We start from the raw sequence: 13151 nt of genomic DNA, 5'->3' as shown, positions 1-13151 counted from the left end.
AAGAAATTTTTATAAGAATATCTTATCTTCGTCTCTTTGTGTTTGTGAACAAAAGGAAGTTTTCGATTGTCCTCTATAAAAACATAGGACATAATTTTTGCGAGTGTGCGATCGAGCGCGTGCGTATTTTTGCATACTTTATGCGCCTCTTTTTATTCTGAATAAGAATCGGCCAAAAATGTAAGCTGGTGAAATTGGAGTCACGCTTGTGTTTATTGTTGGTTAAACAGTTATGAGACCAAATCTATATCATTTAAATTAAGAAAAAAATACGTCTATATTTGTTAAAATTCATATACACGAAACGAAAATGAACTTTTACCCTAATTGACTTCAAGTATTCTATTATATAACTTATAAATTGTCATAAGGAAATATTGCGATTTTATGACACAATATTATACAAAAAGAATATGAAACCGTTTGTTTTAATAGCACTTAAATCTCCAGATATACGAGAATTGTTCAATAAATCATGTGCAAATGTATTCTAATGCATTATTAAGCATTTGAGCAAACAAGCTTATTTTAGTAAAAGCCCCTGTGACCTTGGCCTTTGACACAGTCACATAAACCTCAAAAGGGGTCATCTACTACAAAAAAACAACCTCAATACCAAATATGAAGACTGTTGACCAAAGCGTATTTAAGCAATTGAGCGGAAAAGCTTTCTGAACTAAGGCGCCTGTGATCTTGACCTTTGACCCAGTGACTTCAAAATCAATCGAGGTCACCTAATGGTCATGATCAATCTCCATGCCAAATATGAAGACTGTGGGTCAAAGGATTCTTAATTTATTTGGCGGACAAGCTTTTTTAGTCAATGCCCCTAAGACCTTGACCTTTGACCTGTTGACCTCAAAATCAATAGGGATTATCTACTAATCATGACCAATCTCTATACCAAATATGAAGAATGTTGGTCAAAGGAATCTAAGTTATTGGACGGAAAAGCTTTTTTTAGTCAATGCCCCTGGGACATTGACCAGAAAACCTCAAAATGTATAGAGGTCAACTAATAATCATGACAAACCTTCATGCCAAATATGAAGACTGTGGGTCAAGGGATTCTTAATTTATTGCGCGGACAAGCTTTTTTAGTCAAGGCCCCTGTGACCTTGACCTTTAACCTGGTGACCTAAAAATCAATAGAGGTCATTTTCTAACCATGACCAATCTAAATACCAAATATGAGGGTCAAAGGAATCTTAAGTTAATGGGCAGAAAAGGAAAAACTGACATACGCCCGGACGGCCAGGCTTATTACAGTATACCCCCTTACAACGTTGTAAAATAATTCATGAGTTCAGCAATACTTGGGTTTAAAAAAATCATGTGGATAAAGTTAAATAATTTCTACAATAAATGAACAAGTAGTTTGGTTTTCAACTTTTCATGCTCATTTATTGAACATAAAGGTGTTGTATACTTAAAAAAATTATTACCACCTCCCCAATCTCTTGAAATATGGGCATATATAAAAGTTGTGATTTTTCAAGTACGTCCGAAAGATATTTACTTGGAATTGTGTGACATTAATGGACTTTCTTATGAATTATTTTAAACAGCACCACATTTGTTTTATATCAGCAATTGTAAGGTGTTCAAGAGCACATTAAAAGACACCGTGCCAAGACATATCTTTCTGTGTTTTATAGGCCAAGAACGTTCTGAATAATTTCCTTCGTACACTAATGTGAAATATTCAAACTTTATCACAGGGGACTAATCGGAGAATGCTATGCCACGTAGGACAATTACCTCATCATTTGGGATGCAACTCCACCAAATATCCGAAAGTGACGTTAATAAAACTTTTACACAATATAAACTTGTGTGTTTACTTTTACATGCAACATACATGTATCTTTAGTGATTTCTTTGCCATGCAGTCAATGTCTGCCCTGACATTGTTGTGCATGGAACATGATCCTAACCTCCCATTTGGCTCAACATAAAAACAGTCCAGAGAACTTGATTAAAAATAAAACTGAATTTTTTTAAATGAGATCAAGCCATTAACAAGGTCAGAGAGTGCTGGCATTGGTAATGTGAGAGTCCAATAAATTATGATATTGCAGAATAATGCCGATTCATATTCTATACAAAGCTTGAATAAATAAGGCCAAGCAAATTTGCAGCATATTGACTGACAAATCAATAAAGTATAAATGATAAGCTTCACATCAAATTCAAAACAAATTTAAGATTACTGTGACCTTGACCTTTGACCTGCTAAATCTTAAAACAATAATGTTTTACTTCAGATTATAGGCAATGGTTCTATGATGACTTTTGAAAGTTATGATACTTTCCTTAATTGGAAATTGCGGATGGAAAGACATATATGGATATGCAGACTGACAAAGAAAACAAATCACATGTGTCTACCACAAAATAAACAAAGATTCATGTAGTTTTGATACACTGTGTTCCAGTTATTGATTTGGGCATGTCTGAAATGTATCAGTGAAATATGCAACACAAATGTAAGTATTCTTAATTTATTTAATCATGAAATATAAATGTTCTAATCATAAATGAGAGTAAACTCAACTGTAAAATAAAAAAAACATACATGACTAGTAAAATGTTTTAAAATATAACATTACAACAAACAGTGATGTGGCTACAGTGTTTTGGATTTCTTGTAGAATTTTCACAAAAAAAAAAGGTTACTGGTTATCATAAAAGTAAGGAGAGAAAAATCTACTTATCAAATTATATTTGCCTCAAATTGTGCAAATCTTTTAAAACCTCTTAACTCACTTATCTATGACTTTTGTATAATTATTGGTGAGCTTCTGGTAGTTCTTTTGGATTTGGGTAATTTGCATAACTATAATGGTAAAAAAGATGGCACTTTTAAAACTATTTTGTGACAATGAGGGAAAAAAGAAAACAAAAATACTTATTCTGCAATTACAAAACTATAAAAATCTTGAAAACAAAATTCAATGTTTAAACACCATTAAAATATTGGTTAGTAATAGTTTTCACTGATTTGTTTTAACTAAATTATATTAAGAGTTGTATGCTAGTTCATGTAACTCTCTCCTGGGACATAATATATAATACTAAAAATAGAATTACATGTATATTATATCCCTGGGTCGCCAGTTAGCCCCTTAGATTAACCACTTCTGAGTCCAATGTTATAAAGAAATTCTCTCAGCTCAAACTCAAATCTCAAGAATATGATTGGTCAGTTACTGTCACAGAATCGGCACTGACCAATGAAAATCCAGAGTTTGAGACAAAACTTGGAAAAAGTTTTATAACCTCCAAATTGAGATCAAATGAGATCTATATTAAATTGAGCCAAGAACATAGAGGAGATTTGTTTATTTAACCCTTTACCTCATATATACGCGAAACAACGCACTTTCGACCCCCCCCCCTTTTTTAGGCCTGAAATAGTGAAAAAATGTCCTATTTGGGCCCCAAACACTTGTTTTCAGTTGAGAAATGTTGCCAAAAAAAGTGAGCACTTTTTCAGCGCCGCCCCCCATCCAAAAGATACATCAGGGGGTTGCTAGAAGGGGGTTGTGCCCCCTTCTGTTTGGGGGGTTTGAAGGGGGGCAGCGTCTCATCGCCAAGAAAATTTTGGACTTGTGAGAGGCTTAAAATGACCCCAGGTCGATCATAAGGTAACGTGTAACCAACGCTGAAAAGCCTTTGACTCTATCTTAATCCCTTGAGAAGTTGCAGCACTTTGAAATAACTTTTGATGAAAAAAATCGAGGCAAAATAGTGATTTTTGGCAATTTTGAGATGTCCCCTCGTTGCCATGGTAACAGGAAATTTAAGACTGAGCATGTCGTAACAAAGGCAATGGTCCAGTCAACATTTGTGCCAAGTTTGATTAGTATTGCAGCATTTTTCATAGTTTCATAGCAGTTTGAACTTGTAAGAGGAGGCTTTTCAGTGAAAATGGCCATTTTTCACAATATGCTCATGGGGGAAAGGGTTAAGAGAATATAGAACGTTTTAATGCATGAGAGAATTTTTAAAAGAAAATATAAAAGACATCACATGTTAAATCAAAATAGACAAATTCACTAAATTATCATAGCATTCTAAAACTTGGTATAAAACTACTATACATACATTGTCAGATATGTCACCAAACAAATCTAATTTAATTCTGACATCATGAACATAGTTTTAGACTGTACTTTCTACAGTGCTACAGCTATCATATGTAAAACAGAGTATTTAACTTGATTTCAAATAATTTGATATCTAACTGGTGTATTTTAGTATCTCATTGTATAAAAAAGCTGATGATAAATTAGTTTATCTATGTTCTTGGCTCAGGACAAAGAGTCCCATGGCCCAGGACAAAAAGCCCCATGGCTCAGGACAAAAAGCCCCATGGCTCAGGACAAAAAGCCCCATGGCTCAGGACAAAATCCTCATTTCCATAGCCTAATAGGCAATGACTCCCAGCTCTGTCATCTAAAGGGGCATAACTCTATACAACTTAGCTTTTTCAAAACTGTACTATTATTCAAAACTAAAGGCAAGACAAATCTCACATATTAAATACTGAAACACTATTGGTTAGATCTACTGTACAAAAACAAAAAAAACCATATTTTCTGAAGCATAACAATTTTTATATAGATATACTTTTACATAGCTTAAGCCTATAAATTACAAAACAGAATTATAAGATTAGATTCAACTTCTGTATTAACTCAACCCTTAACCTGCTGATTTTGTGTAATAAATTTGGTCGGGTTTTGGGATTTAGAACAGTAAAAGATTTCCATAATGCAAGGATGGCCTGGCTGGCAGGCCTGACTCTATACTGGTAGCAAAGGTTAATAAATTATCTCCCTTTATTGTTAATAAATTATCTCCTTTTATTCCAGCAGACTGCGGGCTAAGATGCAGGTACATCTACACGAACTAGAAATATGTTATTTCTCACAGATACTTCAGGGTTGCCGATCTTGATAACCTGGCTGCAAAACCATTTTTAATCCTATTCAAATATACTTAATACTAAATAGACATCATTTTGACACAAAATTTTGTGATAAATTTATCTAAGAGCACATCCAATATACAGACTAACTGCACATTTCTTAATATACATTAATTTTATATCTGAGACAGTAATTCTACATGGTGCAATGCTGAGCAGAACATAAAATGATAGGATCATAGTGAAATGTATATTTTATCAATTATTATTATTTCTGACCATAATTTAATAATGGCACAATTGAAGTATCCTATTCTAGCTGTTTCTACATTTATTGAAAATATAATCTGTTCTTTGAAATTTACTTAAATGTATGTCCATTACAACTGTAAAATAACATACATAAACATTATGTAAGTTTGCCGAACTGATTGTGGATGGAGAAATGAACCTATTACATAGAAAACAAAAAAACGTATATCTCTAACAATAAATGTCAAACAATTTGAACATTATTCTTTACATAATACAAGAGATATCAATCAATAAAAGCTTTAAAGTGGAATGTTATAAAAAATAAAATAAACTTATATAAAAGCACATATATATATATATATGAAAGAATTACACAATATCAAAGTTAAAACGGTGAAAAATACACAAGCATGACAATTAAGATTAGAGCATTACACGTTATTTGGTATAAAGCATATTTTTATAGTACACATACATGTATATATATATATGTCATATTGCACATTAGTCAGAATAAGGACATTATTATAAAATTCCAGTCCATTTAGTCACCTATATAAAACAATTACTTGTACACAGATTTTTAAAGCCGCACGTCTCCAGATTCATGCTAATTTTATTATTAAACTTTTGAAAATGTATTAAAAAGTATAACATTTCTAAGTGAACAAAGAAAGTAATTTACACATTGCTAATGACACTTAAATCCCTGTAAATTACCAAGTAAATGTCAAAATATGGGAAAAAAGTCCTTACAGTGTCAAACACACAGTAGAAATATGATGATAAATTCAGCAAAATCAATCATTCATTGCATGTAACATGTAGCTTGTCAACTGAATTAGTAAATATTTTTACTTTTCTAAAAATCTTAGTACATTTTAAAGTTGATTTTTTAAAAAATCTTTTCCAGTTCATATGGAGGCATGCAACTTTAACTGATCTTATTGACATGGTATATTGTAATGATAGAAAGTCAGAGCATGAAAACATGACTGTCTCCTTTTTGTACAAGAAAATCTTATTTTTTTTTTAGAAAATTAATTAACACAAAAATAAACATCTTTCCACAAAACTATTACTTATGTACCCCTTGAAAACTTCATTTCAGTTTTAGACATTTCTTTTATTTCCATGTTCATTTTTTCTGGTATATTTTCAACTTAGCAAAAGTATAAATCATATTATTAAATTATGCTTTCAACATCATTATTCACCATATTTCAGGGTCCCTTATGATCATGTACAGTTGTATACAAATAAAGGACAGTATATTGTAACAGCACTTATAAAATATATAAACATTTTCTCAGATGAATATAATTTCAGCATACCACAATACCAGTTACTGACAAAACTGAATCATTCAGACCATCTTTTGTTCTGTATATATTGTTAGTTTTCCTTTCATTCAAATATATGTGTCATCTCCTTCATGTATAAGCATTGTAAAATGAGCCGTGTCATGACAAAACCAACATAGTGGGTTTGCGACCAGCATGGATCCAGACCAGCCTGCGCATCCACGCAGTCTGATCAGGATTCATGCTGTTCGCTAGCAGTTTCTTTACTTGTTATAGGGTCTGTAAGTGAACAGCATGGATCCTGATCAGACTGCGTGGATGCGCAGGCTGGTCTGGATCCATGCTGGTCGCAAACCCATTATGTTGGTTTTGTCGTGACACGGCTCATATTATATTGTTTGTTTTCCTTTCATTCAAATATATGTGTCATCTCCTTCATATATAAGCATTGTAAAATGTTTAATGCTTTGAACTGAATTGAATACAAAATGAGGAAGTACAAAATGAATAATTCATGCAAGAAAATTGAATATTTATTATGATTCTCAAAATTGTATTTCCTTTAATTCACCAGAGTCTCACTACTAATTAAGAATAATAAATAAGTTCCCTGTATTTTTTATCTTCCTTTTTCCCTTCCATTTATTTGTTTCCCCACCCACCCTATTTGTAATAGAAATTTGAACTTCCATTTGTATTTCACAATAACACATAACAATATTACAAGCTAGGAGAAAAACATATCAAGGGACTCAATCTACTGAGGATTAAGTGTTTAAAACAACACTTCTCCTTTCAGAAAAAAGTCTTGACAAGATTTTAACAAACCATCCAAAACATTTTATAAAAATCTGTCATCAAAAATGTTCATCAAATAAACACATTGTTTTATTGTGAATGACATCTGCTACATATATGTTAAACACTTTCAATGCTGTGAAAATTTTAGTTCTTAAGAAAAATTCAAATGAAAAATGGAGAAAAGTCTAAAGCAAATTACACTGAGCTTAACAAGCAATTTTGTATTACAAATGATGTACTGTCATATAACAACATAGTTATAAAATTTCAGCCAGTGATATTTTTATAATTAAATACAATATACTTTTATGACAGCAATATATAAATAGTCCATGCAATTTAAATTTACACATATCTTCAATTATACACAAAACAGAAATACTTGACGCAAATTTATTTTCATGAATAAACATTGAATTATAATGATACAATGTAGTTAATTTATTAGACAAATTGGTAACTGTTGGTTTCTAAGGTATATTTGTTGGTTTATATGGTATACTTTATTGTATTATATGGTATGTAATTTGATTCTTATGGTATATAATATTTGGTTTATATTGTATAAAATATTCATATGGTAGATCTATTAAGTTGGTTTATATGGTATGCCAGTTGGTTCATATGATATATTAGTTGATTCATATGGTATATTTCTTGAATTATATGGTATATAAATTAGTTCAGATGTCATTTGGTTTAAATGATTGGTGTATAAGCATATTAATTAGTTCATATGGTATACATTGTATTAGTAAGTTTATATGGTATATTAGTAAGTTTATATGGTAAGATTAAAACAGAAGCAACAGACACTTTGGATGATAAATAAATGATTAAAATGTAGAAAATGAAAATCATTTCAAACAAAACAAAACTTAACATTCAACAATAGACCTGATTCAAATGTCATACATATAAACATTAATACAATATAACTTCACACCCTAATTCACATTAATTATAGTGCATAACATTCATACCCTCTACTCATCATCAAAAGTAGAACCACTCAAAAACATAAATATCCAAATGTAGTTAATGAACATACAGCTGACCCTGTGTTAAAAAACTTCCTTGAAATTAAACCCTCCACTAGTCTTCTTAAACATCACATAAGTATTAGCCAGTAAATACAATTATGGTAGGTTGATCATAAAGACCATTATCTTTATATTTTTAAAAATCCCAAGCACCATGCTTGCTCTTTTAAAGACACATTTTAAATTGATTGTTGATCTTTAAAAGACTATTGAATAATGGCTGATCTTTAAAAGACACACTACTGAATAATGGTTAATCTTTAAAAGACACACTATTATACATTCAACAATGGTTTATCTTTTAAAGAAACACTATTGAATAATGTTTGATTATTAAAAGACACATTATTGAACATTCAACAATGGCTGATCTTAAAAGACACATTATTGAACTTTCAACAATGGCTGATCTTAAAAGATAACCTATTGAACTTTCAACAATGGCTGATCCTTAAAAGACACACTATTGAACAATGGTTGGTCTATAAAAGACACACTATTAAACATGGTTTGTCTTTAAAAGACAAACACTATTGAACAATGATTGAGCTTTAAAAGACATATTACTAAATAATGGTTAGTCTTTAAAAGACACATTCTACTATTAATGATTGGTCTTTAAAAGACAAACCAGATTGTGAATACTACCAACTTATTACATTTTGACATAATTTGTTCAACGAAAACTTAAAGATGTTTTAATAAATTAGGAACTGACCAAATGAAAGTAAAACAGGCTGTTTATATCATTTTTAAATACGATTCCGAAGTAACATGAAAATGATTGGGTCTTTTTTTATTATTAGCTTTGAAACAAATAATCCATTTGATTTTTTTCAATACTTCTCCAACTGTTTGGATAATTTTCAACACTATGTTAATGATTTTATAGTCTATATAACAATCTGATAGCATGATTAATCTTTAGGATCAATATGCTGTAAATCTCAATTTTTATACTGCCATCCGACCTCAACTTTAATACCAACATCTGACCTCAACTTTCATATCAACATCTGACCTTCATATCAACATCTGACCTCAACTTTCATATCAACATCTGACCTTCATATCAACATCTGACCTCAACTTTCATATTAACATCTGACCTCAACTTTCATATCAACATCTGACCTCAACTTTCATATCAACATCTGACCTCAACTTATCATGTCATTTCACCTTAATTTACAGTTCCATCTGACCTTTCATACTTCCATATGACCTCAACTTTCATTTGACAAGATACATAATCAACAACAAAAACATCAATAAAACAACTCTACAAGCACAGTGGAATTCAACAGTAATGTTTGTCTATAAATAGAAAATGGTTGTCATGGAAATGGTTGTCTCTATGGAAATAATGACATTTTGGTCATGTTAATTGCACATTATATTTTTGCGTGTTTTATCAATCTTCACCATTGACTAAATCCAGGAATGCTGCATAATTTTGCTTTCAAAAAGCACATATAAATATTCACTTCACTTCCGTCTAAATATAGCTTCCTTTAAAATGTTAAAAACACATATACACAGAGCAAATCCCTCTTTGAAGACTTTTAATATATTTATTATATACACAACAAAGCCAGCTAAAAGTACACTGTAGCAAACGACAATGGAATAGAAATTCACATAGTACTTATTACCACTCTCCACTCTCCGTAACCATGGAATCCTTACATTTACTTTCAATCCTTTGGAAGCTGTAAGTAAATATATTCCATATACACTTATTAAAGGCCTTACTACGTATACATCCCTACACTGAACATCAGCAGTCTTCAAATGAGAAAAGAAAAAAACACATGTGAACTGATAACTTCATCCAAGCATTTTTGTTGCTATGCAACACGTGACCTACTTCTGTGTATCTATGTTTATGTCTGCAACATTCCTGATTTTCATTGTCAGACGAAAGTTGACATGGCTGACTGCTGGTTCCCCTTCTCATCTGGTTTTTGGGAACCATACTGACCTAAAATCAAGATAATCTGTTTCAATATATGCCTAACTTACAAATTATAACATGAAAGTAAGCTAACAGCATCAAATCTCATATCATTATTTTCATTTTGTTACGTTTTAAATCAAACAATCACTGTTTACAGAATTTGGCAACTTTTCAGCTTTACTAGCAGAGGAAGAAAACAGGTGCCCCACATCTGCCCCTCATTGCATTATTTCTGGTGCAGGCAGGCACCAATGTAGAGCCAAGATTTTTCATGATTAAGCTGGATAGGTTCCTGACAGTGCAAAATCCAGATTACTGACAGGATTCCAACTGACATTACTGCATCACTGATTTGATGTCACTACCAATAAGTTCATACATTTTCATTAGGAATATCAATTACATTTAATTTCAACTGTTTTTTAACAAGGTTAATAGTAAAATACAACTTCCACAACTTATCTTGAAAACATTATCTTGATTGATTTAATGAGTTTAATAGGTATGAAACCACTAATGAAGACACTGTCACCACCCTTATCTCATTTGCCAGTCATCCGCTTATTAAAAGTTATCTTTACCTATAAAAGATCCATCTTCATTGAATTTACTCGGGTCAACGTCTCCATATTCTGCCATGCTATCTGTCTCACTTCCTCCGAGGACTTTGTGGTCATCATTGTCGAAGGAATCAGGACTTCCAGCAGCTAGTGGGTCAGTCTCGCCACTTTAAAATGAATAAAAATCTAAGTTAAACCCATAACCTCCTGATTTTATTAAATGGACTTGACCAACTTCCATTTCTACATTAAGAACTGTCCATTTTCATTTTTTTTTTTTATATCAAGGTGAAAGTTATAGTTGTTTTTGTTTTGTTTGGTTTAACGTCACACAGTATACATGTTGGTCATAGGTCAGGGATAACTTCCTCACATAACAGACCAAAGTCCCTGTCAGGATTCAAACCCACAGTGATGAATGGCAAGTGGTTTGAAGTCAACAACTTTAACCACTTGGCCAGGATGCCCCTTGAAAGTTAAATAGCTAGTCAGTCAACAGTATAGATCATAGTTAAGACTGCAAGGAAATACAGGCAATATCCTGGTTGCAAAGGCAGACAACTTTCGGATTCAGCCAGATAATGGTTAACGGGAAAGTGCATCAAAAAGTGATTCTTCTGCTTTTTTAAAAATTTACTTATTATTTCATTAATTGAATTATTTTTTTGAAACCCCTTAGATTTTGAACGAGCTGTAAATATTCAAAGAAAGGCAAATCAAGAAAACAAATTTAGTTGGTTAAGGGTTAATGACATCACTGATTTTAATGTACGTATAACAAAGGAATATCTAACTTTTAAATTACACTAAAAACAAGCACCATCATGTAATATATTGAATTCAATCAATATAATATATGTTACTCACCTTTTGGGATATTCATTAAACAAATCTTTCTCTGGGTTTTCTATGTCATTTCCTCGAAGCTTCTCACGCTCTTGTACTGTAAAAACAATTGAGTCGCGTCACGACAAAACCAACATAGTGCGATTGCGACCAGCATGGATCCAGACCAGCCTGCACATCCGCGCAGTCTGATCAGGATCCATGCTATTCGCTATCAGATTCTCTACTTGTTATATGGTTTGTAAGTGAACAGCATGGATCCTGATCAGATGCGCAGGCTGGTCTGGATCCATGCTGGTCGCAAACCCATTAAGTTGGTTTTGTCATGGCATGGCTCCAATGTTATTCCCATACATTTAAATTTCATCTCCATACATTCCAATGTTATTTAGAATTCTATATATTCATATGTAAATTCCATACATTTAAATGTAATTTCCATACACTTCAATATTATTTCTACATTTTTCAATGTAATTTCTACATTTTTAAAAATATTTTGCAGTATCTTTTCAACTGCATCTTTTAAATATGCTCCATAGTTAAGTCTTTTACAACATAGTTAACTCTTTTACAAGTCTCAACATCATTTTATTTATTTATCTACATGTAGTTAATTTAGAAAATTGTCTTTTTTTAAACTTCTTTCTTAAACTTTATAAGCATGCTTTTCTTCCCTTCAGTGTTTTTGAAACATAAGGACTCATTTAATATTTGCTTGTGTATTGGTAAGCTGTTCTTCCCTTCTGTGTTTTTGAAACATTAGGACTCATTTATCTTTTGCTTGTGCTACATAGATGTTCAAATAAGCTACAATCCTTTATTGAGCTTAAATTAAGTTTTAAAATATATTCAACCATAGACAAACTTAACAAATATCCTACAACCATTTACCAGTACTTACCGTTATATTTTTCTCCCCTACTTCTCTTTATGAAACAGACTATAATCAGTTTCAGAATGAGAACTGACTTACTCCGGAATTAAGAATATTTTGGATTTTTCTCAGCTAATCTGAAAACAACAAACTTTTATAAGTGCAACAGGTTGACTTATCTATTGTGAAGGGTAGTGCACCTTGAAGCTGTAATGGTAAAAGTTTGTTTGTACCTATGAATTAACTGAGAAAAACCCACATTTGGCAAGTTCTGGATAACATCACTTGTTACCAGTACTTACCGTTATATTTTTCTCCCCTGCTTCTCTTTATGAAACAGACAATAATTAGTACTTACCGTTATATTTTTCTCCCCTGCTTCTCTTTATGAAACAGACTATAATCAGTACTTACCGTTATATTTTTCTCCCCTGCTTCTCTTTATGAAACATACTATAATCAGTACTCACCGCTATATTTTTCTCCCCTGCTTCTCTTTATGAAACAGACTATAATCAGTACTTACCCTTATATTTCTCTCCCCTGCTTCTCTTTATGAAACATACTAT

At 31.8% G+C, this 13151-nt stretch overlaps 1 protein-coding gene across 6 annotated transcripts in view; it reads right to left on the bottom strand.

The window, feature by feature from the left end:
• Positions 1-4828: 4828 nt before the first annotated feature.
• Positions 4829-13151, bottom strand: part of LOC132727562 (neuroglian-like) — a 46705-nt gene continuing 38382 nt past the window's right edge. For 2 of the 6 annotated variants that reach the window (XM_060713111.1, XM_060713133.1), the window contains 3 exons: positions 11727-11802; positions 10881-11026; positions 4829-10323 (listed from right to left, as the gene is read on the bottom strand). In XM_060713111.1, coding sequence (XP_060569094.1) covers positions 10256-10323; positions 10881-11026; positions 11727-11802 — 290 coding nt within the window. In that variant the 3' untranslated portion in view covers positions 4829-10255. The remainder of the gene's footprint in view (positions 10324-10880; positions 11027-11726; positions 11803-13151) is intronic. The other 4 variants (XR_009625373.1, XR_009625375.1, XR_009625377.1 and 1 more) reach the window with 4 other exon arrangements.

This window comes from Ruditapes philippinarum, unplaced genomic scaffold, assembly GCF_026571515.1.
Source record: "Ruditapes philippinarum isolate M1 unplaced genomic scaffold, ASM2657151v2 ctg2694_1_1_1_1, whole genome shotgun sequence".
NCBI classification, from domain to species: Eukaryota; Metazoa; Mollusca; class Bivalvia; order Venerida; family Veneridae; genus Ruditapes; species Ruditapes philippinarum.
Note: the sequence above shows the minus strand (reverse complement) of the source record. Positions and strands in the feature narration are given on the sequence as shown.